The 25,264-nt window shown below is 37.9% G+C and overlaps 2 protein-coding genes across 2 annotated transcripts; both read right to left on the bottom strand.

The window, feature by feature from the left end:
• Positions 1 to 3,097: 3,097 nt before the first annotated feature.
• On the bottom strand, positions 3,098 to 7,810 carry LOC147483204 (protein yippee-like). The gene is made up of 5 exons (XM_086581545.1): positions 7,465 to 7,810; positions 4,633 to 4,676; positions 3,740 to 3,848; positions 3,590 to 3,645; positions 3,098 to 3,515 (listed from the first exon to the last, which is right to left on the bottom strand). Exons 1-5 carry the CDS (start codon positions 7,558 to 7,560, stop codon positions 3,431 to 3,433), a joined length of 390 nt encoding a protein of 129 aa, XP_086437671.1. The 5' UTR covers positions 7,561 to 7,810; the 3' UTR covers positions 3,098 to 3,430.
• Positions 7,811 to 12,040: 4,230 nt separating this feature from the next.
• On the bottom strand, positions 12,041 to 17,568 carry LOC147483203 (Protein kinase superfamily protein). The gene is made up of 7 exons (XM_086577746.1): positions 17,424 to 17,568; positions 17,250 to 17,342; positions 16,297 to 16,409; positions 16,000 to 16,210; positions 14,326 to 14,563; positions 13,906 to 14,056; positions 12,041 to 12,823 (listed from the first exon to the last, which is right to left on the bottom strand). The coding sequence occupies exons 2-7, from the start codon at positions 17,320 to 17,322 to the stop codon at positions 12,461 to 12,463; spliced, it is 1,149 nt and encodes a 382-aa protein (XP_086433872.1). The 5' UTR covers positions 17,323 to 17,342; positions 17,424 to 17,568; the 3' UTR covers positions 12,041 to 12,460.
• Between the last annotated feature and the right edge of the window lie 7,696 nt (positions 17,569 to 25,264).

Genomic DNA, 25,264 nt, shown 5'->3' with positions numbered 1-25,264 from the left:
AACTACGAATCCAAAACGTAAGTAAACTAAACTTTTTACTGATGCTATCTTGTTTATCAAAGAATTATTCTACTCTCAACCAATTGAGATATGGGGAGTAGATAGAGTTCGTTCCACTCCTAGTGCTCTAGCATGGATGTTTTCTAATCTAACTAGTCGTTTTTAAGTCTATGAGAGTTTTCTGAAGGAATTATACTACGATGCAACTAACCACAAGATGCAACTAGTGGGTTATCGAATACTACGGGAATGCTACGTTGATTCTATGATAAGGAGTTAGAGGGGATTGATTCCACCTTAACTTCAACTTAATCCACTAACGACGAAGATAATCGTCAGTAATCCGAATGAATCGCCCTTGAACAATTGGTTATTCCTAATCTCTAATTATACATGGCATTTCTACCAATCATAACTAGCATGTGAACAATTAAACCCATTCTCATGGTGAACTAATCATTTCTAGAGTGGAATAGAAGCTACAACGACTTCTACGATAATCGGACTCGAAGCTTTCATCAAGGCTTCACAACCCCCTAATGGAGGTTTAGCCTTGAATCATTCATAATCATTTCCATTTATATTAAAACTAAACATAATATAAAGCATTGAAATTTATTTAATTAAACAATAATGAAATCTAATTTAATGACTAAATTGAACTAAGGACATGAATTGAAATTAGATCTAGAATTGGAATTGACAAAAACGAAATGGATAAAGAATACTACTTTATTGATCTAATCAAATGAAGAACAAGATTCAAAGGTTTAATCTAATAAGGGATTTGAAACTAATTAAAGAAAAACAATTAAATCTAGATCTAGAAGCTATTTTAATGGCTACTTTCTATTCTAAGCTATGAACCCTAATTCTCTACTAATTAATCTACCATTATCTATCTACCTACCATTAACAAAGACTTAAGCTTTTGTTCTTATACATTCAGATCCAAAATTCGTGCATGGGCTTGGAGCGAGGGGTTTGGGCAGAGAATCGGGCCCAAACCCAATTCTTTCGATCAAAAGGCCTCTTCAGCTGCAGTTGACTTCCACAGACTTTTCGTCCACTTCTGCTCCTCTGATTGGGTCAAGGCTTGGACCATTACAAAGCTCTTTCCGAGCCGGTCGTTTTGACATAAGGTATGCCCAATTCGAGGTCGAGTCCAAAGATACGGCTTCGGAAGTTCTGGCTGACTTTTGCTCATGTATCTCGCTAAAATTGGTACATTTCTCGCACATAATGGACTTTGAAGCTTCGAAATGCATAAAAACAGCGTAATCGGTGTTAACTCTTACTTATTATTCACATAATTGGTCTAACAGTATGATTATTAAGGGGTTAAAACTACAGTTTTGGGCTCTTATCATTAGCGTTTTGATGCACCATTGAATTAGAATTTCCGTGATATTTGGTGTTTTGCCGCACCATTGGACTTAGCATTATTAAACTACTCACCGTGTGATCTTTGTTTTGCTGAATGCTAAAATAGTGTCCCTGTGTATGAGGAGTTAGGGGCTTGTTTTAGCAGCTGTTTTTTGTCCCAGAAGAGGTTTAAAATCAATATACGCCAACTCAAATTACGAGTGCTTAAGTTCAGCTAAGGCTAAGTCCAATGGTGCGGCAAAACACTAAATTTCACGTAAAATGTGATCCAATGGTACGTTAAAACGTTATACCGCCAACGCTATCTTTATAAACTTCTCTATTTATTGATCACTTTTAACGCGATAGCGTATGCTCTACACGAGCCGATGCCAAGAAAAAAAAGGGAAATAACTCTACACGCCATAGCGAGTGGCGGTTAGAAATTTATTTTCATTTTCAAATAACTCTGCACGCCACTCCCACTGGCGGTTACCATTCAATCAATATTTCCACCCGCCACTCCCACTGGCGGTTAGCATTGAATTCTATATTTTTTTGTTTTTTTAATAACTTAATTTATGCAATTACCATTCTATCATACTTTTTTTTTTTAGTTTTGGGTGTTTTTTTTACTGAAAGGGTAAAATGGGGAGATAATTAGCTACACGCCTGTGGGAGTGGCGTACAAAAAAATTTGTTTTTTTTTTTAATCTCTTGGCCGCCACTGCTGATGGCGGGTAACAAAAGTCGATATTACAGTCATCACGTAGTTCAATCTTATTTTGTATGTACGAACTATGAAGGCATCAATTTTACATACAAGGGTATCAAATTGGACTTATACGCACATGTGTCAAGAGGCCATGAAGTGAACCTAGAAATCATGCTTTATCTAACTTTTATGACCGAGCCAACTGCCAACCACAACTGTATCCCCGTTCAAAGCTTTCCTTCGGGTCAAACTATCTCTTGGCCGCCACTGCTGATGGCGGGTAACAAAAGTCGATATTATATTAAATATTTTGGGCTGCCCGCCAGTGACACTGGCGGGTGAAAAAATAAACCATTAGGTTTGATTTCGCTATCCCACTAACGGTATCCACTGTGCTATTGTGGTTTGGTGTTTTGCTACACCAAACCATTGGACTTAGCCTAATAGGTATCAGTCCGAGTGTTTTTCCGAAAAAAAAAAAATCTTTGGTACTATTACAGTATTACTAAATACTAAGTAGTAACTGCCCCTCTCAGTGGCTACGCTCCTTGTTGCCTAGGTGTATATATTTACCGAAATAAGTTGCTTTTAAATGTTTTGTTTGGCTACTAATTGCAGTGATTCCATTAGCCAATGTCGATAAATGAACTACGTATATCAGTATATGTGATAGCAGGGTGAACTTTAGTGAGTGGCTTCTCCTGCTTCATGCCTCGAGTTAAATTTCCTCAACTCAGCAGAACCAAAAGCTCCCTTTAGTAAAAAATTGAGTATTCGCGAGATCCTAATATAAACTGAGGTGATCGACCAAAGATTGCCTTGTTTTTGTCTTGTTCTAAGCATTTTGAGCATACATCACTACGGCACTATAGTCTCTCACCCCAAGTCTCCAACCATGTTTTACGATAGTCCAGGCAGTATCAACACGAGAAAGCATACCTTGTCGTAGTGTTATAAAATCCATTGCGGCAACAGTAAGCTTCAAAATGTATAGATGGCCCAACAAATAGAAAGAGGTTCTCAGAAAACTAAATATGCCATTAAATGATACTTCATTTCATCCATCAACGGTGGGGTTCCAAATGTTACCCACGATTTCAGAAAGTGAGCATTATAGTGTTCCAGAATTCCAGATGGCAGGTTCTTCACCAGCTTACCAACTTATACACTGGGTGCACAATGGTCCAAACAGAACTTGGATATCTACTGATTTACAATGAGAAAGGAATGTAAATCTACGTTGTTGAGGTAGTTTGTCTGACTGCTACAATGAGAAATTACAAATGTTCAAGAATTCAGTGCAGAATATGTACAGTTAGAATGGGTGAAGAACATCAGTGCAAGGTGGAATCAAGCGTCATCTGCGTCACTACCAACAACTGGAGCTTCATGATGTGCCCAGTAGCTGTTTCCATCAGGCCCCGTCACCTTAAACCTGCTCAAAGTAGAAAATTCAATTAAAGAACTCCTTTTTGGTAACATAAATCATATTAATCCCCATAGACCTACCTCTCTAGAATAAATTTCCCTTCTTTGTATTTCTGAGCCTTCTCATGAGCAGATTCCTGAAAAAAAAAAAAAAATAGCCATCAGACACATATCTATACACGCATACAGAATTACAGAATATGTCCAGAAGCTCTTGTTGTCTGATCTTACATATTTCCACCCCACAATTGATCCACAGCTGACACAGAATATGTCAGCAACAGTGTGCATCCCTGTCATCATCATTCGTTCTTCTAATTCTCCAAGTGTGACATTCACACTGTCAAAAATCAGTAAAAGAAAATATATCAGTGATCAATCTGAGGTTCCAAAAGAATAAACTTTTTAAGTAATAGCAGGAAGGCATGACTTATCCACGTTGGACTTGGATTGCACAGAGTGAGAAGGTTATGCCATACTAACTAATGTGAAAGGAGGAGTGTATGTGGACCTGAGCCTCCAAAGAGACAATCACACTAATACTTAAGTTCTATGTATGTTGGATAGTGCAGAGTGTGTAAGTCATTTGGGAAATCAACGGGACACCGGCTATTATGAGGACATGCAGATGACCTATCTTCTAATAAAAATAACACATGCAAATGGATTGTGAAACTCTGAAGTCTGAGCCTTGGCCTGCCTCCAGAATTTAATATATGGATAACATTTTGAGCATCCTGGTCTGTTAAATGACAGATAATTTTCAAGTTACGGACTGGAGGCCTACGGAACAAGGAAACGTGCATCCTGGGTTGGGATATGGACTGAAGTGTTATATATGCTAACCCCGTAAACTAATAAAAAAGATTATTATTACATTTGTTCGCGCATGTATCTAACATGTGAAGCCCAACAAGGTGTCTGACATGGAATACTTTGGATATGGATATAATTCGAGATTAATTCTTATGTACAGTAGAAGTTTAGTCCAAAGAGAAAAATACCTACCTTGTAATAGACATAACAACCATATATCTTTCAAGATATCAAACGGAAACCGCGCATGCATAATTCAACATAGCAGCATGAAATGTATCTTGTGCAGGGAAGTACGAAATACTTACACCTTACTAAAGAGATAAGCCTTCCCATGCCTGCAATGGAAAGACTGAAAAATGGCACAAAACATTGAGTTAGATGTTTGCCCCTCAAATTATTTTTGGACAGAAAGTATCACACACTAAAAGCACAAGTGCTACAGTTCAACATGATGAAAATCTCGGGATAAGGTGTAGGAGATGATGAAAAAAGCCAATTACATGTAAAGTTTCTCTGTCGTATTGATCAGGTTGATTCAGATTTCAGTTAAAACATCAAAAGTAAGAGAACTACTTTACATCAAGATAAGTTGGGAGGAATATTGCTGGTTGAATTACTGAGTCTTGAAAAGTTCAACACAAGTAAGGAAACCACATGACACGAGCCATAGTGCCATATAAACTGCCAAGTATACAATATCTCTGTTTACAGCCATCCTTGTTTATGCTAATTCTATCAGAACAAAATATTATGTAGTCTTAAATTACAAGGTTTTTGGGCTGTCTATAAGAAACCTTGACTTTTATAAGCTCATTGAGTATAGGAATGCTCAAACAAGCTTTGCCATCTCATCTACGGAATGTATACAGTAAAAAGCCTTTAACTTCATGAGTTTTCAGAAGAGAATGTGCAAACCACAAATGTTAGTTTTAATTTCCAATATCAAAAGAGTGAGTTGACAAAAAAAATCCAAAATATTCAAGTTGCCAGGCAAGAGAAAAGACTGCCTAAATGTGGTCACAATTGCTGGATGCACCTTAGCACCAATATGGGGTCCACAGAGGGGATCCATTTAAGGCCACTAAGTTGGACCGTAGCACCTACATGGGGGTCAACAGATGGTCCATTTAAGACCACTAAATTAGATTGTTCTACATGATTCTAGTGGATTAAGCCATATGTTGACGGTGAGATCATGAGCTTTGCACAGGCCATTAAACAAGAAGAGTTGATTATTTTACAAAAGTGTCCACTCACCAGCTGGTCAGGCCTTGGGAGGTGGACCGAAGGTCTTGGGTTTCCTTCCCTCCTTCACAGGGGAAAAAATCGATCCAAGGGCTTAGGTAGTAAAATTTTAACTACCAAAGCAAAACAAAACAGCTAACACATATCATCATTATCTGGAAGGCTATCTAGTCCTGGTCTAGTTCCCTTGAATATATATTGTCATTATTGCCTAATTTGGACATTGGAGGTCTACCAAATACCAAATTTATAAGACTATCTCCAACCGTAGCAATGAAATATACTGCCATTCTATCAAATTTATAACTTTGACTATAGGGCAGGATGCCACTTTCATCTCCAACAGTTCAAGAGTCACACACCACATGATATGGTGTATGATAAATTTCCTACCTAAACTACCCCCCCAATTATCCCACTTTTCTCTCCTGCTTCTTCTCTCCTCAGCTGATATGTCATATCATGTGGTGTTAAGGCTCATTGCTATTCTGCTAAAATCAATCCTATATATGAGAGTGAATATGACAATTTCACTGAAATGAGGTTGGCAGTATAACAGTTTGGTGATTGGTTGAAGGTTGGTTTCTGTATATATAGCAGTTTGGTCATGGGTTGGAGTTAGTCTAATTTACACGAAGTCCACAAGTAACCTACTAAAAACAATCTCTAACAGAAGCGAAACAGAAATAAGACAGTCTGAGTGTTACTTGACAATCACAGCTCTATGAAGTATCAATAATATACCTGATGTCTACAAATAAGGTTACTAAGACACTATATATCAATCTCTAACAACATGAAACTCAAATTAGGACAAACATGGGAGTATTACTCGATTAACGGAGGCTACACTGCTGGTATGATCCTTGTGGTTTGTGAGTGTCCTTCCCCGCCCCAGCCTACTTTCAAAAAAGGGTTCAGTTAGTCTGATGATTTGAACTCATAAAGCTATCAGATTCATCACAAAATTTGTAGAAACTGCAGGATTTGCTGCTATCATTTTTCTTCCACGTAGTCAACACAGACCACTTTTTGTCATTCTTGACCACGACAAATGCTATCCAACCACTTGCGGCACCACCTCAACTACAACCATGATTTACCTTTGGCCTCCCCTGGGGGCTAGGAATGGATCAAATTTTATTTGGTGTCACTACCATAATCACCTCACAACCCGGTCACGCCTCTACTACTATACAATCATCAAAACCTCTATGAAACATGTAATTACCAACTTACCATCACAATCACTGCCATAACAAATCAACACAACCAACATCACCTAAACATCATTCACAAACCTTCAACACTTATTCCACTAACACCATTAATCAAACAATCAACAAGGGTAGACATCTCATCATATCACTCTTATGACTAGGACAAAGTTCCACTCACATCGCCACTTTACCATTCAAACTACAGCCAATTCTTTTGTTGTTGCCACAACTGTGCTACTCTTACCGCATCACCACAGGCATATACTACCCTATGACACATTTTATCACTGGATTAATTGGCACCATTTTATAACTCAACCAAGATTACAATCATCGGGTTGAAGTTTTACGGGACTATCTTTTATCAAAGAATCAAGTTGCACAAATAGGGAGAATAGATTTAGTTCCACCCACAAGAAAAAAGCTATAGAATAAGGGCAAACAATGGAAATGATTGTATGATCTTAACAACGTCTTCCACATTTATTCCAACCATGTTACTATTGAGGTTTTGTTAATTTAAAAGTCAGGCCTCGAATCAAGTTAAATGCAATGATCAATCACATCGAAATCATCTAAACTGAAACAAATGAGGTTTCTTGAAATCACCCATTCATCAATAAACACAACATAAATGAGTAAAAAAAAAAGAAAATGTTAAAGAAATGAGACCTTGGAAACAATGTGATCGGTGAGACCAAGATGAGTTTGACAATGTTTGCAGCTATAAATCCTTCCTTCAAGATCAATCAAAAACAATCTACCCATTCTTCTTCTTCTTCTGTAAAATAAAACAAACTAACTAATAAAGATAAAATAATGTCACATTCTCACCTACGCTAATGCCGACCTATCAGTGAAATGAAACGTGTCCAAGTTTTAACTTTTAATCTTTTACAATATCACATTCCTAATTTGTCATTATTTTTTAGGAATTTATTTCCTGTTTTATCGACCGTTAGATAGATCGACTGCCCTTTATTAATTATTAATGTTTAGTTTTTTTTTAGCATCCAATGACATAAAAGGTACATGTATTGGCTCTAGAAGGTAAAAGAAGAGTTCTACTAACAAAACATGTATATTTTAATTTGAGTTGTGTAACTCATTTTTCAAGTTTTGATATAATTCTTATAGGAATATATTTATTCGAATTCTTAGTTTCATCCATTACTTTCGTTTATTATAATCTAATATTAGATCTAGCTCAGCATGGACCACTCGATTTAATACATCCAAAATCTTCCTATCTTTTAATCATGGCTTCACTTAATCACTAATTGAATTTTGAGTTTTTCGTTTTCTAAGGTTCTTTCTTGGTCGACTCAAAATATAGAATTCAATAAGTATTTGATTCCTTTCTTAAATCCATGTATTATTTAGATTTGGTACACAAATAAATATATATTTTTTAGATTTGGTGTCCTAAATTTGGTAATAATTTGTTTCCTGATTTTAGGTTAGAGTTTCTCATCGTCTAAAAGTACATATATCTCGAGACACACAATTTAATCTCAACCGTTAAGTAACTTTTTCCGTTTTAAATTTTGACCACTACTTGGAGCATCTCTAGGTGGAGGCATCAACTGTATATTTGCCTGAACCATTCGAAATTTTGCCAAAAACCATTTTTAGGTGGAGGTAAATGTAGAGGTATCAATTGTCTAGCCGCATCCGTAGAGGTAAATTTGCAGTTTCGGATGAGGATGTGGTGCGCCAGTGATAGTGTCGCACACCACTTCTAATGTTGCCCAATTTTTTTTTTTTACCAAAACCACACACTACTAATGTCGTGCAACATTCCCATTGTCGCGTGCTCCAATAAGGAAAAAGGACAATGACCAGAATTCTACCTCAATATATCTACACTAATTTTCTTCTTCATTTTACATATACTCAATACTAACATTCTACTCAAACAACTCAACTATTTTCACATCAATCCTCAACAAACATCATACACACATTGCCAAAAAATGGATCATGAAGCGTATGAGTTTTTTCCCCTTCAATTTTCATCTTTATCTTCATCTTCTCCGGGGCGGAAGACTCAGTAGATAGTCTTGTGTTAGATATCTTCTCCGGCGGAAGACTCAGAAGATAGTCTTGATGAGAAATTTGTTAACACCAATTTTCTTATCATCCACAAATACATGCTCCGAAAACACCACATGGTGGTTCAAAGAAGAGTTGCAAAGTGGAGCATAGAAACTATGTTTTGACTTTGGAAATATTGAAGGCCAACTACTTCATCGATCGTTCTATTTTTCCGAAAGAGAATTTCAAACGACGTTTTTGTACGATGAAACATTTATTCATTTACATCTTCAACAATCTTCAGGCTCATTTTAAGTACTTTTCACCTAAAATTAACAATGTTGGTAAATCTGGAATAGATCATTTAATCAATGCAAAGTGGTTGCGACTTTACGTATTCTTGTTATGGTACAGTAGATGATCAAACTGACGATCATTTATACATTTCCGAGCAATCTAGAAACCAAACATTGAGGCATTTATGTGATGTAATTATCAAATTGTTCGGTCCAGTCTACTTGCGAAGGCCAAACATTGCAAACACAAAATACTTGCTTGCACAATCTGCCGAACGTGGATGGTATGGTATGTTGGGAAGCATTGATTGCATACATTAAGGATGACATAATTGTCCAACTGGATGGCAAGGTGCTCACAGTAGTCGTTCTGGAAACCATATGTTATTCTTGAAGTTGTTGCAACCGAAGACCTGTGGATATGACATTCTTTCTTTGGGATGCCAGAGTCACACAATGACATCAACGTGTTGGACAACTCGACGATGTTTGAGCATATGATCAATGGTACTTCCCCACCTATTTATTTTTATGTAAATCATCATAGCTACAATATGAGTTATTATTTAGCTGATGGTATATATCATGACTATGTGACACTTATACAAACAATTTCAAAACCTAATGCTTTAAAGACAAAATGGTTCGGAACGATGCAGGAAGCTGCAAGTAAAGATATTGAAAGAGCTTTGGGGTTTTGCAATCTAAATTTGGATTTTGGTAAAATCTTGCAAATTATGGCGTATATATAGAGACAATGAGTACTGTTATCAGAGCATGCATATGTATCATATTGCACAATATGATAATCGGAGATAAGAATAAGAATTATGAAATGAGTAAGTATATTTCTAATCAATAAGGGCAACCACAGATCCCACTTTACCCAGGAATGCTACATTGAGAGGACTCTATAAATTCAATCAAAGACTATACACGGTAGACTTAAAAATGACCTTGTCGAGCATCTATAGAGCATTAAGGGTGACTGACGACATTGCGTGAATTATTGTAATTTAATTTAATTTAATGTCGTTGATGTATGTTTCCTTTTAATCATCAATAAACGGTGTTAATCAATTTCTCATATATTAAACTAACAAATATTCATAGAAAATAAAAGTTCATTCATATTAAAAATAACACATTACATATTCATAGAAAATTAATTAATTACAATAGTCTTAACCACTCTTAATCTTTTCTATTATAGCATCCAACCACTCACATTTTCCACACACTATATACTTCAATATATCAAGATTTTTTCCTTCAAGGTTCGCAAACTTCTTCAACTCTCTAATACCATCACAACCATTTGGACATGGTATATGTGTATAGGGGAAATACTTATACCAATGATCTTCCTCGCCCCAACATGGGTATATCAACAAACTATCTCTATATAGATATATTTCATACCAAGGCATGGATCATACATGCATTTCAAAAAACTTACTTCTTTACCATCTTCGTCACGCCTTATATATGAGTATATAACTTTGGCAAAGAACACCTTGCATTCAGATACTTGCATGATAATGCAAGGTGTTTCCTTGAGGTGCAAATTTGATACCTCTCTTGATCGAGTGTATCAAAATAACATGATTGTTTAGTTGATTCACCAACGTTGGTATGTTGGGTAGTGTTTTGCAATGCTGAAGAAGAAATCATAGTAAAATGAAATAGTTTTGGAGATAGTTTTGGAATTTGAGTGTGAGGGTGAAAATGAGGCAGTGAACTGAAATTTGCGTTTTTTTACTTGATAGCACGCGACCAACATTACCACTGTCATGTGTGGTAGGTCCTACGACAAATTTGCGACTGTGTTTTGCTTCCACTTAGAGTTGGTCATTCTTTGCAAATGCTTGTCTCAAATTTAGCCTCAAACATGACAGTTGATGCCTCTACACCTAGAGACTCTTGGCAGCCACTAAAGAAAAATCAAGACTATGAAATTTGACATTGAACATAACTTTTTGAATCCTAACATCAGAACTTGGAAGTGGTGGTAACTTAAATTATTCGAGACTATACAAAATGATAGGGCCTTGGTTGGTACGTATAATTATGCGTTTTCTTTTATAATCCCCACTTGGATCAGGAGCGATGAGAACAACAAGAGAGTGAAATAAGTGTAGTAAAGGCGTTAAAAGCACCTAAAAAATAACACCTTCCTCGTGCCTTTAGGCTAAGGCTTGGAGAGGCGTATGCGTGCCTAATCAAGTGAGGCGCGTAGTAATAAAAAAATAGATATATCAAATAAAAAATAAAATAAATATTAAATATGACATGAATTATTACTGATTTGCTTAACCAAACTTTAAAATTAATTTTATGTGATTGTAAACATAAAACCATTGTAGTCATTTAAAAGAAAAATCTTAAGCAATAAGTAAAGAGCAAAATAAAACTCGTATCTCTCAATACAATTTAGCTCAACTTCAATAAACTAAAATAATGAACCGATAGAATTGAGTCAAATGAGTTTTTCATAAAATAGAATACGTGATTCAATTTTAGAATCCTGTAAAACTTCATTTAAAATTTAATCCATCTTTGTGTTTTCTCTCAATCCATACAACTTAACATAAACTAGTCAAAATTAAGTTTAAAGTGTACTCCACAATGAAACTTACTAAATTTGTACAATTTCTTATATCATACAACAATTGGATCGAGTGTAAATGTGTCACGTATAGCAAAAACTGTAAAAAAAAACGAAAAAAACTGTAAAAGTTGATAAGGCGTGCACCTTGTGCGCCTCGACAAAAAGCGCAAAAAGCGCACGCCTTATATTACCTCTCGCGCCTTGGTCAAGGCGAAGCACTAAAAGTGCGCCTTGCGCTTTAAGCGCGCCTAGCCTTGACTACACTGAGTGAAATATCCGTGTTTGTTTTAGCTGATACAAAAAATTCAAGACAAATCCAACTACAAATGGGCGACATTGTGGATTACAGTGAACTCGATCTCTTACAGATTCTCCATTTCGAACATCCTCAGTAAGTACATGCAGATGGAATAATGTAACTTTTGCCTAGGCTTTCTTTTAAACGGACATGTAATATAGTGTCTTGAGCAGTTTATATAGTGTCGTCCGCCAAACAAGTTAATAAGCGCAAATTAAAAAAACTGTTCAAGACATTATATACGCTGCCCACGAACATGTCCGTTTAAGAGAAAGCCAGAAAGCCTGAACTTTTACCCATCCCCCGACACAACCGTAATCTCTCTGCTGTGAACCGTTCAACTAAGGTAGGAGACGGCCCATGGGCAAAGGAATGGCGAGTCAGACTAAAGAATGAACAAAAGAATAACTACACATTCCTCATGTATCATCTGGGCTGCAGCTGTGTCATGCTAGCAAATGACTTCATCATACGAGTTGGTAAAATACGAAGCTTGGTTTTCTTGCCTTCACGACCCTGAGAGGGGCTCTCCTGTGAACGACTTGTGGATGTATTTTCAGTAGACCTCCTTTTGTAAACATCAGGCTTCGTAAGCATCTTTACGTCAAGGTCAACAACCTCTTTGGAGAGCATCTCTACAACCTGCTTCATGGAGGGCCTATGCTGTGAAGCTGCTTGGGTGCAAAATAGTGCTACTTTAATAAATCGCAACATCTCATCTACAGGGTACTCAATCAGCTCTGGATCCACAACGTCCAGAAGATTATCTTCATCCCGCAGCTTCCATGTCTGTAAAAGGATACAAACCTCAGTTTTGCGTTAGTTCAAACTTTAAAAACAGTTCAACACAAACCAATGAACTAATGAAGTATTAGGTAGGCCACTACTCTACACAAGAAGAGAAAATCTCGAAAAAGTTAGGTTATCGGGTTATCGGGGAAGGAAATTTACTCTATGCCTGCATTCATTTAGTATTCCGTACTGGGCACTTAGGCAGGGGAGCGTAAACCCACTGCTCATCCCCTTTCCTCTTTAGTAGAGCAAGCTAATGGAATCTGTCCTACCATGAAAAGGTGGGCTCGCAATATGCACTCAGATCTTAATTACTTCAATAATTTAGTGTTTTGATTTCATTTTATTATTGAAAGAATAATTCAATAAGTATATAATGTCACGAAGGTTGATTAGACTTTAAGAGAAGATAGAGAAAACAAAGATACAATTCAGAGCAGCAGCAACAACGACCCGGACAATCAAGCTGGGGGGTCAACATACAAAAATAGCGAGGGAGTATTTCTTTTGACTTGTGCAAAAGGTCTGGGAATTGCAACTAACTATAGTGCAGAATGTGGTGCTATATAGCAATTAGTAAGGGCTGGATGGATATATGGGTAGACCCAAGCTCCTGAATGGCTTTTTTCATAGGGAAGGTGCCTTAAGCTATGAAGAACAGGTGGAAATGCCGCACTAGGGAGTTGGAAGCTCTCTCGTTGTCCCACACAGTTACAAAGTATGGGTCAAGTCTAGTAAAAGATATTTTGGATGTGTACAAAGGAAAATCCCCATGGTAACATAAATAGAAGGCTCCTGAGTCTGTCTTTTTCAGATTTGATACCTAATTAACTACTTTTTTTTTTATGGTTAACACCTGTTTAACTACAGAGTAACAGGCACACTGTAATTATTATTATCTTATCATTAGCAATATATGCAGCTTACTTAGCATAAATGCTCAAACAAAGACCAAAGCTAATAGTACATCTTCAGTGGCCTTTATTACCTCTGTTACTAAAACAAGACCACAATTATGCTTACAAAATACTCAAAGAAAGACACAGTTACTTCCAGATTAGAAATATATATAAGCTTACCCATTCCAAAAGAAACATCATATCGTCTCCCCATGCTGAATTACTACTACCTCTGCCACTGATTATTTCAAGAATCAGCACTCCGTAACTGTAGATATCAGCTTTTCTAGTTAACTGTCCCAGTAGAGCATATTCGGGTGCCAAATAACCCCTGTCGAAAAACACATCATTGAATTACAAGTCAATGAAAATACAGGAAAAACCAAAAAAACGACTTAATGTGGGTTTTTTTTTTTTTTTTTTAATTTAATTTTATTAATTATGACTAGAGGCTCTTCCAACGTCCGACATTTTAAAGATTTTCTTTTATTAAGTTTGGGTTGACGGGAGTGCCTACTGAAACCAGAACCGTACAACCGCATCTAAGTAAAAATACTCCACCGGAGATCCAGAAAATATGCTTTCAAAAAATATGCTTACACTGTTCCTGCCACTCGGGTACTAACATGAGTGACATTGTCTGGAAAAAGTTTCGCCAGTCCGAAATCTCCAATTTTAGGATTCCAATCTCTGTCAATAAGTATATTGCTCGCTTTAATATCTCGATGTACAATATGTGGTTTTGCTTCCTCATGAAGGAATGCAAGCCCTTGAGCAGTACCTAAGCAGATGGAAACTCTTTTAGACCAATCCAGAGCAATTCGTTTGTTTGTTGGACCTGAAATGCAGAAGCAGGTTATAAACATCAGTATGGTAAACTATGTCTTGGAATCTGTTCAAGTATAAAACCATGCTTCCAGTAAACAAGAAGGACGGATACACATATCTCACTACAACCATTTGAGTTATAACTAACGACAAAAGATATGTATTGTTGTGAACTACACTGTCTCTAGTCAAAATGTCATGAATTGGTAGAGATTCTGTTGAATTGACATCAAGGGTAAGCAGATACACAAAATAAAGGGATAATTTTGGCCAGAAAATTTGAAGCGGGGGTCAGGAACAACTCTTTTGGTTTTAGTTTATCATTGCTTGTCATAACTTTTATGGTGTAAGTCCGAAATTTTGTTATAATGGTACTTAGGTCTCAACAATATCTTTAAGATAATAGATATGCTAAAAATTGTTGAAATTTATTATCCCACATCAGGTCTCTTAAGCCTTGCATTCAAGTAAATAAATCTTGGGGACTCTCCACTTTTCACCAATTGGTTTTGAGTTGGATGCCCAAATTTAATAAAAATCTTTTTTTTTAAGAAAAAAAAAATGCATAAATTTAATAATTGAAAGCATTAGAAGATGGAGCCCCTTAGAAGGTACCAGCGAAGTATTAGTGTTAAATACTTAAATGCATGTGGATTACACTGTGATGACACACAAAAAGACAGTCATACCAGAATTTGTCAAAGGGAGCATCACAGGAAAAGCATGTAGCTTGTTTAAGGTATGCAGAATGGACTATTAAAGTCACACAAACTGATTCTACGAGTTTGTTAGGAAAATAATGCTTTTACAAATACCAAAGAAACATGAAAAGAAGATTTCAATAGCATGTGAAATAGATGCCTGGACACGTGAGCTAAATTGAACTATTGTCACTCTAGATTCTAGAATCTTGATGGTGTTAAATTGAAGCGAGTATTGATAAAATAAGTAGGGGGAGCCGTTCTGGACAATACTACTTGCAGGGGCAGTAGAAATTGATGCTGGATAGGTGAACTCACAATACAACCACAACTGCTACGAAGTCAAGTGGAAATGCTTAACAGATTTTGCCAAACAACAAAAAAAAATGGATTTGGTTTGGACGGAAATACTTTTGTCGACGATCTAGCAATCACTAGTAAATCCAACAAATCATGGAGATAAGTGAAACAGTTTTCGTCCTCGAAAGATTGTGATTCAGATATGGTTCAAATATAAACTTATACAAGTATGCCAACCAGATAGGTTTTTCATGAAACAACAATTTGTACGAAAACTTGAGGTAAACTTGAGGTGTGCTTAAAGCACACCAACAAGCATTTCCTCGTAATGCAAACATGTGGGAAATTCAAGGGGATCCGGGCAGGGAATGTCGTAATCACATTACAACTGCTACTATATAATACTAAATAGAATTTCACACTATTACAAGTTTACAACACTTACCAAGTAAAACACTGGCTAGACTATTATTCTCCATATACTCGTATACCAGCATACGATCCCTGCCTTCAATGCAGCATCCAATAAGTCGAACTAGGTTTGGGTGTCTAACACTTGATATCATGTTGATTTCAGTTAAAAATTCACGTGTTCCCTGATCAGATTCCACGGAGAGAGTCTTAACGGCAACTTGGGTTCCGTCTTTTAAAACTCCCTGAAACAGAAGATAACAAAGTGGCTAACTAAGAAATGAAAAATTCCTCGTATCTTTAAAAAAAGTCAAAACTCTTATAATCTCACTTTAAAGACCACTCCAAAACCACCACGACCAAGTCGATTAGATGGATGGAAGTTCCCAGTTGCCGATTTCAGCACCTTATAAGGAAATACTCTAACATTGTCCGGAGTAATATCTGATCACATTCACAAGCAAAATAAAACTAAAGTTATTAACAAGTCGTCACAAAGACATATGATTTTTGTAGGAAAAGAGAGAACACGACGTATCAAACTCAGATTCAGCATTTTAGATGCTATGTTTACAGCTAACATTATTAAAAATGGAAGTGTCATGAAGTTCTATATGGTTGAATGTGGGACGTGTTTGACAAGAAAACTTCATGTCCAAATCAATAAAGGTTGTAGCACTTCGAAGATTTTTGGCAGTAGGGTATGTTTGATAAACCACAGGAAAGTTTATTTTCTTAATTCAAGTAAAATCATACTCCACAACGAAGTTTCAAGTTAATCATATTACAAGGGTGAGTGTGATCGATGGGAAAAAGTTATTCTATTGGCTGTAATCAAAATTACCCTAACGGAAGAGTGATTGTAGTCTGTTACATTTGCATTATTTTTTTTAACCATAGTTCCTGCTACATGCTTGCTTCAAATATTGTGTAAGCTTGGTCCAAATATCACAGAAAGATATACATTATCACTAGAATACACGACGACAAGACCAACATAAAATTTACTCATATGATCCATATATCGAGTTATGCAGCACCTTTTTGGGAACCCGATTTCACCATTTTGATAGATCCAAGAATATAACCGATATATCCATTTTCACTACCTCTATGATTCATTCATCTATTGATGCAAATACCTTCTAAACGTATTGCATCAATATATTGATATCTCTTCACCACAACCACATACGTTATAACCTCATTAAAAATGAGTCAAATTTAAAATCAAACTGCACCAATATGATCTAAATTACATGAAAACCAAAAACTCATTCTTACCTTCAATATTTTCTGCATTAGGAATACTTCTCTCTTGATTCTTTTTAAAAATACCAAAGCACCAAAACCCCATTTCTATCTATGTTCTCTTCTCTGTAAATAACACCACACAAACATGATGAAAAAACAGTTGAATATCAAAGACAAAAGACAGGCAAAGATGAAAAGTGATACCAGTGATCTTGATGATTACAAGTTTTCAAGAGTTGAGAAACTTTTTTGGAGTCATTATTCTTGTTTATAAGTTAAAACAGTTAAACACGACTTAGAAATCTGTGGCTTCCTCATTGCTTCATTTTTTTCTACTGACTGAAAAAACAAAAAAAAAAAAGGTCAAGCCGACATTTGACAGAATTTACAGTCATAAAATATAATAATAAATAAACTGGAAGTTTACCATGCTCTAACTAGAATCACAAAACCGTCCAACCGAGACTTACACGTCAAGCAAACGACAAGAAATCAGTTGGTGAAATCTCCTATTATTATTTCCACGTGTATCGGTGCAATAATACACTACAGCAAATAATATTCGTCTGCATTTATGTTTGATTTGGTCGTGTTTCAATTTTTGTTCATTTATTAAATTCTTGTGAGTTTGGACTGGTCTGACTGATATGGATGTTTTAAAATGTCAAAGTTTCTTCAACTTTGTTATTTTCGACAAAACAAATTAGATTTACATTTATAAATATTTATAATAACAATTGGGGACTGTTATTAATATTACCCCATTCTAAACTTTTGTTAAATAACGTAAAAGTTACGATGGTTCGGAAATTAGTTTGCGACTTTGTGTTGGCGTCAATTCAATCATTTCAATGCAATTCTAGCTTTCACAACTTATCAACTTATCAACCAATTTGTCACCCTGTCACAGACCAACAAGTGTATGCAAAAGCCAATTTGCCATTTCTAGCACCACTTTGATTCTAATACATTGCATTGGATCTTCATCCACAATTTAAAAGTAATATTTAGCATGTCCTTTACCCAAAATTTTAAAAGTCAATTTCTTAAACATAATAAAAAAAATGGAACATTGGGTTTTTGGCCATTCTCCCTCCCCAGGTAGGTTTTTAGGTAGTTGAGAAATTTATGGAAGTCAATTTGTCTGAATTTTTTATTTTGATTCCAAGATTTCTAATATCATCTCCCAAAATTTTTACCTATTTTGCTAGTTGGCACCTGCAATTTGTCCGAATTTATTCAAGTATTTTTATCGTTCATCAAAAGAAATCCATTTGGTTTAGAAGTTTAAAACAAATTAAAAAATTCCATTGGAAAGTTCAGAATTACTAAAATAGTTTCGGAAATAAAACCTTTTATAATTTGGTCTTTAAGTATGCCTTACTGAAACAATTTATTGAAATAAGATGGCCAGTCAGCATTTTTTTTTGTTTACTATGGCTTTGGCTGTTTGGTTCAAAGAATTTAAATTCATGGGTAGTTATGTAAATGAGGAGAGAACAGAGAGGTGCGAAAATGGTAATCCGAGAAAAATGGTGTTTACTTTCCTCAAGTGGATGGAGCAGATGGGTAACTTCTCTTCTCCAGAACTTTGGTCTTTTTCATTGTCTCTCCATTTTCAAGGAATTTGGATTCCACGAACCAAACACAGCCTATATGTTTCTGTACCTTGTGTTGTACATCGAAAAAAAAATGTTTACCCAGCTTGTTGCGGAGAACAAAAACCAGATGTCCATGTGTAAGCACGTTGCGTAGAAAATTAAAAGGACTACAAATTCCCGTTGGAAGATGAGTGAAATTAATAAAAAGCTCCAAACTATAAACTTCAAGATGAATCGACTTGATTTATACCAGAAGCACAGTTCTTTATTGATTTTCCAGCTCTGATCAGTCGTAGCTTATTATATGACTTCTAGGCTTGCACTTGCAGAGTTGCAGCACCTCACATGCTCAAATTGAACATCAGTTCAACCACCTCGCTCCCAACCATATTGCATCTGGAAATTATTAACTACCTATTATGGTTTGAGCATGGTCAGACACTAGCGGGTCACCTTGTTAACTCAATTGAATTAAGACTTCTGGACAATGTTTAATATAGTTGTGCTCCGACTTCTATTGACAAACATTCAGTACTTACGCCCAAAAACAAATTGAGTGGAATGATTCCATCTTCTATAGTCTAGCAAACATTACTTAAATGATCGAAATGGTATTCAGAAATAACAGATTGGAAGGAAGCATTCCTTCTGGTTTTGGAATTCTTGTTTTGGAAGTGTCCATAGGAAGGAGACCAACCAATGAAGCGTTTAAAGACGGTCTAAGCCTTCATAGCTATGCTAGCAAGGCGTTGCCAAATCAAATTGTTCAGATTTTGGATCCAGTACTTCTTCACGAAAAGGATGAAACAGTAGGATATATCAATAGCATAAAAAGCGGGAGTCAGAAAAGAACCGAACTGCTAGAGTGCATAAGTGAGGTGTAATTAGGATCGGAACTGCCTGTTCAGTGGAATCTCCAGCAGAAAGAATGAATGGACATGCTGGGAGATGTCATTAAGCAGTTGCACTATGCCAGGGACTCTTTTCTTGGCACAAGGAGTCATGGAGATATAAATGATAAGATCCAACCATTAGATAATAGAATGGCTCAACCATGTCTTGTACGCACATCAATTACTACTGAATTGCTATTGTATGGAATTATTTACTTCTAGTTTCCTAGTACATCTTACATTCAGATGTAAGTATCGAGGATATTGACCACTGACTTAAACAAGAACTTGAACATTCAGATGTAAGTATCGGATTATAACTTTTTTCACAACTTCTTTTGGGTGAACTACCTCTTTCATAGGTTCATCACTTCACTGTTCATTTCGTCTCAGCCAGGGGGACATAGGATTAGAATGATAGAATTATATATGTAATGGCGCCGACTATCTATTATATGGGGGTCATGATCGTGTCCTATGTTGTCTGTCTTGATTGTTTTACTTCTGCAAGTCAACTCCATTCATGTTCGCATTGTATTTTCATTTCATCAAGTTGACATTTATCACTTGAAATCCGGATCTTTTCATATAAGTTTTATGAATAAATCTGCATGGCTGCATATATATACCCTGTTTTCCCTCTCACTTATCATTCTATTTTGGTCAGAAATGTTAGTTGTTGTAGTTTGCAGATATGATTTCAAAGGCTATTCCAGTCCTTAATCTTTATTTGATCGTTCTAGCATTATCTTTGAAGTTTGAACCAATTGGTCACCATGGCCACCTCAGGAAATGTGACTGATCTTCAGTCTTGTAGACATTAAACGTCAGATTAAAGGCTTAAGCACCTGGAACCAATCTATCCATTTCTGCCTGTGGCAAGGCATTACATACGGCAAACGTCACCAAAGGGTCATAGCCTTGAACCTTTCAAGCCAGGGTTTGGTTGGATCCATATCACCTCACATAGGAAATCTCAGTTTTCTTCGGTCCATTGATCTTGAAAACAACAAATTCTCCGATGACATCCCTAAAGAAATTTGAAAACTACCCCTTCTTCATCTTCTCGAAGTATGTGATAATGATCTTGAAAGGGAAATCCCCCTCAATCTCACTCAATGTACTTGTGAGGGAGTAATATACACTTCCAGTAATACTAAGTACGTGTCCAGCACACCGGGACGGTAACACTCATCTATGCGTCCAGGTCGCTCAAGATCAGTTCGTGCAGGTCATGCGACCTCATCAGCACCCAGAATGCTATCCCCTCAGAACGTCCGCATCCAGAACAGCAAGCGTCCAGAACGCTCATATTGTCCATCACTTCAACGGCTAGTAATGTATGGCCTGGCTATCACCTTAAAGACCGGAGCTGCAGATGCGCTTGCCATTACTCCACTGCAGGACGCCTTTATGGCTTTTTAAGTGCCATCAAGTCCAGAACCTAACTGGACGCGGGAAAGGGGAGGCGTGAGTACCCTCACCTATATAAAGAAAAGGAACTACGTCTGACCTGATTCAAGTTCTCCCCCAGAGAGAGAACTTGATACGTAGGCAGTTCGTCCATACGAACTCGGTCAATTCAATCCAATCATCCCAATCCCTTAATCAAGCATATATTTGTAAGGATCACCAAAAACATCATTTACATTGGCGCCGTTTGTAGATCGAATTACTTGAAAATTCATCTACTCAAAATTTCCATTTCTTCCAACCATCTTCATAGAATCATCAATTTTCAAGCCCACGAAGCATGGAAAGCCTCCAGGATCAAATGAAGAACATGGCTGCCCATATGGGAACCATGAACGATAGCATCACCTTCTTACAACAGGAAAACGATGCACTCAAAAGTCAGGTGGCAGCCCAAAACCCCAACGGAGTCACTGATGTGGACAGTATTAACGAAGTGAACCAGCAGATCAACGAGCTGTCCTAGCGAATTGACCAGAGTACTGTGAAAAAGGACGCCACTCAGATTATCTAGAAGATGCTGAAAACTTATCGAGCATCTCCATTCACACCAAAGGTAATCAGTAAACCCTCCCCGCACAATTTCATTCAACCATGCTTTGCAATGTATGATGGCAGTACATGTCCCGGTCAAGACGTAGCTCGCTACATCCAAAGCCTCGCACTCTACAGTGCGCAAGAGTTCGACTACTTGCAATGCCGCTTGTTTCCTACAACTCTGAAAGAAAGAGCCCTCGACTGGTTCTAGGCACTAGAGCCAAACTCCATCGATAGCTTTGAGAAGCTAACCGACTAGTTTGCTAATCATTACGTCCGCAACAGACGTAAGAAAACCGACGTCGATTCACTCTTCATGCAGTCTCAGAAGAAAGACGAGTCAATCCGCTCCTTCTTAGGGTGATTCAAGACAGACTTGTTGTCTATAGAAAGCGACCTCCAAGAGTCCTTTACAACCTTGGCATTCACCAAGACAATCCGGAAAAACACCTGGTTATACAGGTCGCTTATGAAAGAGCGTCCTGAAAAACTGGAAGACTTGTATGCTCGCGTGTACAAATATATACAGCTACAGGAAGCTTTAGATCATGACGGTGAACAGGAGGAAGTTGTAGCAATCTCAGACGCTGCCCCATCCTCAAACAAGTGACCCAGAACACAAGGACAGAAGTCTGGTACCAAGACGCACATGAAACGCGAGTTCGCTGTGCTAACAAGATCTCCAAGATACATACTAGAGAAAATAAGAACAACGACATATTACCGACCTAAGGTAAAATGGCCAGAAGACACACCAGGAAAGCCGTATTGCGCTTTCCATAAAGCAAAGTGCCATGCATGAGACCAACGAGTGTTGGGGGCTCAAGCACTACCGGCCTACAAGACCTCGTCGAAGCAGGGCATATCAAACATTACAATGATATTGCCGATGGCGACCTGTGCCACAAACTCATGGCCCACCGAGAACGAAGCCAATCTCCTCCTCGCCACCCCCAATGACCTCGTTCACACGCCAGAGGACGCTCCAACGAGCGTTCTCGCCATGAACGCCACCAATACTCTTATGATAGGGAGAATCACAGAACAATCAACATGACCACATTCCAAGACGATTCTGTCGCGTCCTCCAAGGAGAAAATGAGACGAGTAGGCGCCAATTCTCCTCCCAAGCGGCTCCTGTTCCACGAACAGCCAGCCACAGCTCAAGCGACATAACCTTCATCGAGGCGGACCTCAACAAGGTGTGTCTCCCTCACAACGACGCTCTGGTCGTCCATGTCAAAATTTGTGACTGGACGGTCAAACTTGTCCTCTCGACCTGGGCAGTTCATGCGACATTCTCTTCTATCGAACCATCAAGGAGATGAACTTGCCCAAATTGGTCATAATCGATCCAATAGCCCCTCTCTACGATCGTAATGGATCTCGTGCTGACCTCATTAGAGATATCATTCTACCCGTCTTAGTGGGATCAAACGAAGACAAGGTCAGCATCAACACGCGCTTCAGGGTTTTGGATGTTAGCTCTTCTTATACTGCTATTTTAGGACGATGTTGGATCCACAAGATACAAGCAGTTCTATTAACACTCCATCAGGTTTTACGGTTCCCTGGCCCCATAGGCATGATGGAGCTCAGAAGCAAACAACTCGATGCCCACAATTACAACCAGATCCTCTCAGTCAACAAGCTTACTGGGGCTTCATTCAAAAACAAAGGGAGAGATCGCTAAAGCTAAGCTGGCAGAAGACTTCATTGATCGATCTCGAGGCTAAGACCCTGACCAAGGCCCCCGGCGGTGACAAAGGAGAACACCGGGGCTCAAATCCAAAATGCCCCTCCGTATAATGACCCGTGAGGTCGCCCCACCCTTTCCGGTCAAGGAGACACCGCCAGAAACTAAGACCCCAGAGGTCACTCAGCCCACTGAGGCGGCTGCTTAGATCGAGTTGAAGGAAAATGTCAACCTAGGAACTGAGGATAACCCCAAGTTCGTTTATGTAGGAGCAAACCTTGGTCCTACTCTCAAGGCATAACTTGTAAGTTTTTTTATCATTAAATAAATATGTTTTTGCTTGGTCGTACATGATGTGCCTGGAATTGACTTTGCTATAAGTTAAATGTTAACCCAAATGCTAAACCAATTTGCCAACGACCTAGGAAACTATTTCTTAGGTTCAAAAAACCAATAAACGACGAGATCGACAATCTAAAAAAAGTAGGCTTCATTAGAAAAGTGGAATACCCCGAGTGGATTACTAACATTGTAGCAGTCCCAAAAAAGGACGACACAGTTTGCCTATGTGTCGACTTCACCAATGTCAACGAAAAAACCCCTAAAAATGGCTTCTCCTTACCAAGAATCGACCAACTCGTGGACCAAAATGCTAGCCACAAGCTCCGTCATTCATGGATGCCTATAGTGGCTACAACCAGATCCTACTGGCAGAAGAAGACCAAGAAAAAGCCTCATTCGTAACAGAGCAATGCATCTACTGTTACAACGTCCTCCCGTTCGGCCTAAAGAACGCTGGAGTGACCTACCAACGATTGGTCACCGATATATTCCAAGACATGTTAGGAGCTACCATGGAGGTCTACATAGACAACATGGTGGTAAAAAGCAAGAAAGCTGGAGATCACTTGGGTCATCTCGAATAAGCATTCTCCAAACTGAGGCGAACTCAGATGAAGCTTAACCTTGAGAAATGCCTCTTCGAAGCATCCTCCGGGAAATTTCTTAGATATCAGGTATCTCAATGAGGGATAGAAGCAAACCCATATCAGATTCGAGCATTCTTGGATATGCCATATCCAAAAACAAAGAAGCAGATACATAAATTGTCTGGGATGGTGGCAGCTCTAAACCAATTCATATTAAGAGCATCTGACAAATGCCGACCCTTCCTACAGAACAGTTCTCATGGAAAGAGCAATGCCACCAGGCGTTCTCCACTCTCAAAGACTACCTCACAACACCACCCGTACTAGCAAAACCAATTGATGGAGCGACGCTGGGACTATACTTGGCCATCTCTGACTTCGCCATCAGTTCGGTTCTCTTCAAAGAAGAACGCTGAAAAACCGATCTACTTCACTAGCAAGACGCTATTAGCAGTTGAAAAGAACTATTCCACAGTTGAAAAGGCAGTACTGGCACTACTTTATTCCGTAAGAAAGTTCAGGCCATACTTCTAGGCGCATCCAATCAAAGTTCTGATTGATCTACCTCTAAAGAAGATCCTTCTCAAAGCCAACAAGACAACTCACATGGAAATATGGACAAAAAAACTCGGGGAACACCACATAGAGTTCACCCCGAGAACCTCACAGAAGGGACAGGTCGTTGCAGATTTCTTAGCCGATTTCCCAGTCGACGATCTCAACTGGGAACCACCGGCTGACATCCCGACCTCTAAACAATAGGACACATCTGTATGGTCACTTTTCGTAGATGGAGCAAGCAACTCAGGTGGCAGCGGAGTGGGTGTAGTATGGCTACATTTGTATGGCCATACTTTCTTATTAAAGAAATTTTGGTGCGCTCATTGGAAAAGAAAGTATTCCAAGGATGTGGTAA

This window comes from Coptis chinensis, chromosome 8 (assembly GCF_015680905.1).
Source record: "Coptis chinensis isolate HL-2020 chromosome 8, ASM1568090v1, whole genome shotgun sequence".
Lineage (NCBI taxonomy): Eukaryota > Viridiplantae > Streptophyta > Magnoliopsida > Ranunculales > Ranunculaceae > Coptis > Coptis chinensis.
The sequence above is the reverse complement of the archived record's forward strand: the minus strand, read 5'-3'. Positions and strand labels throughout refer to the sequence as shown.

What these genes read in the sequence shown, in the direction of transcription:
- LOC147483204 (XM_086581545.1), bottom strand. Translation starts at nt 7,560, where the DNA reads ATGGGTAGATTGTTTTTGATTGATCTTGAAGGAAGGATTTATAGCTGC. An exon ending in CCGATCACATTGTTTCCAAG is followed by an intron (nt 4,677 to 7,464) that starts GTCTCATTTCTT and finishes GCCATTTTTCAG; the next exon opens with TCTTTCCATTGCAGGCATGG. An exon ending in CAATTGTGGGGTGGAAATAT is followed by an intron (nt 3,646 to 3,739) that starts GTAAGATCAGAC and finishes TTTTTTTTTCAG; the next exon opens with GAATCTGCTCATGAGAAGGC.
- LOC147483203 (XM_086577746.1), bottom strand. Translation starts at nt 17,322, where the DNA reads ATGGGGTTTTGGTGCTTTGGTATTTTTAAAAAGAATCAAGAGAGAAGT. An exon ending in GTTTTGGAGTGGTCTTTAAA is followed by an intron (nt 16,211 to 16,296) that starts GTGAGATTATAA and finishes CTTCTGTTTCAG; the next exon opens with GGAGTTTTAAAAGACGGAAC. An exon ending in ACCCGAGTGGCAGGAACAGT is followed by an intron (nt 14,057 to 14,325) that starts GTAAGCATATTT and finishes GTTTTTCGACAG; the next exon opens with GGGTTATTTGGCACCCGAAT.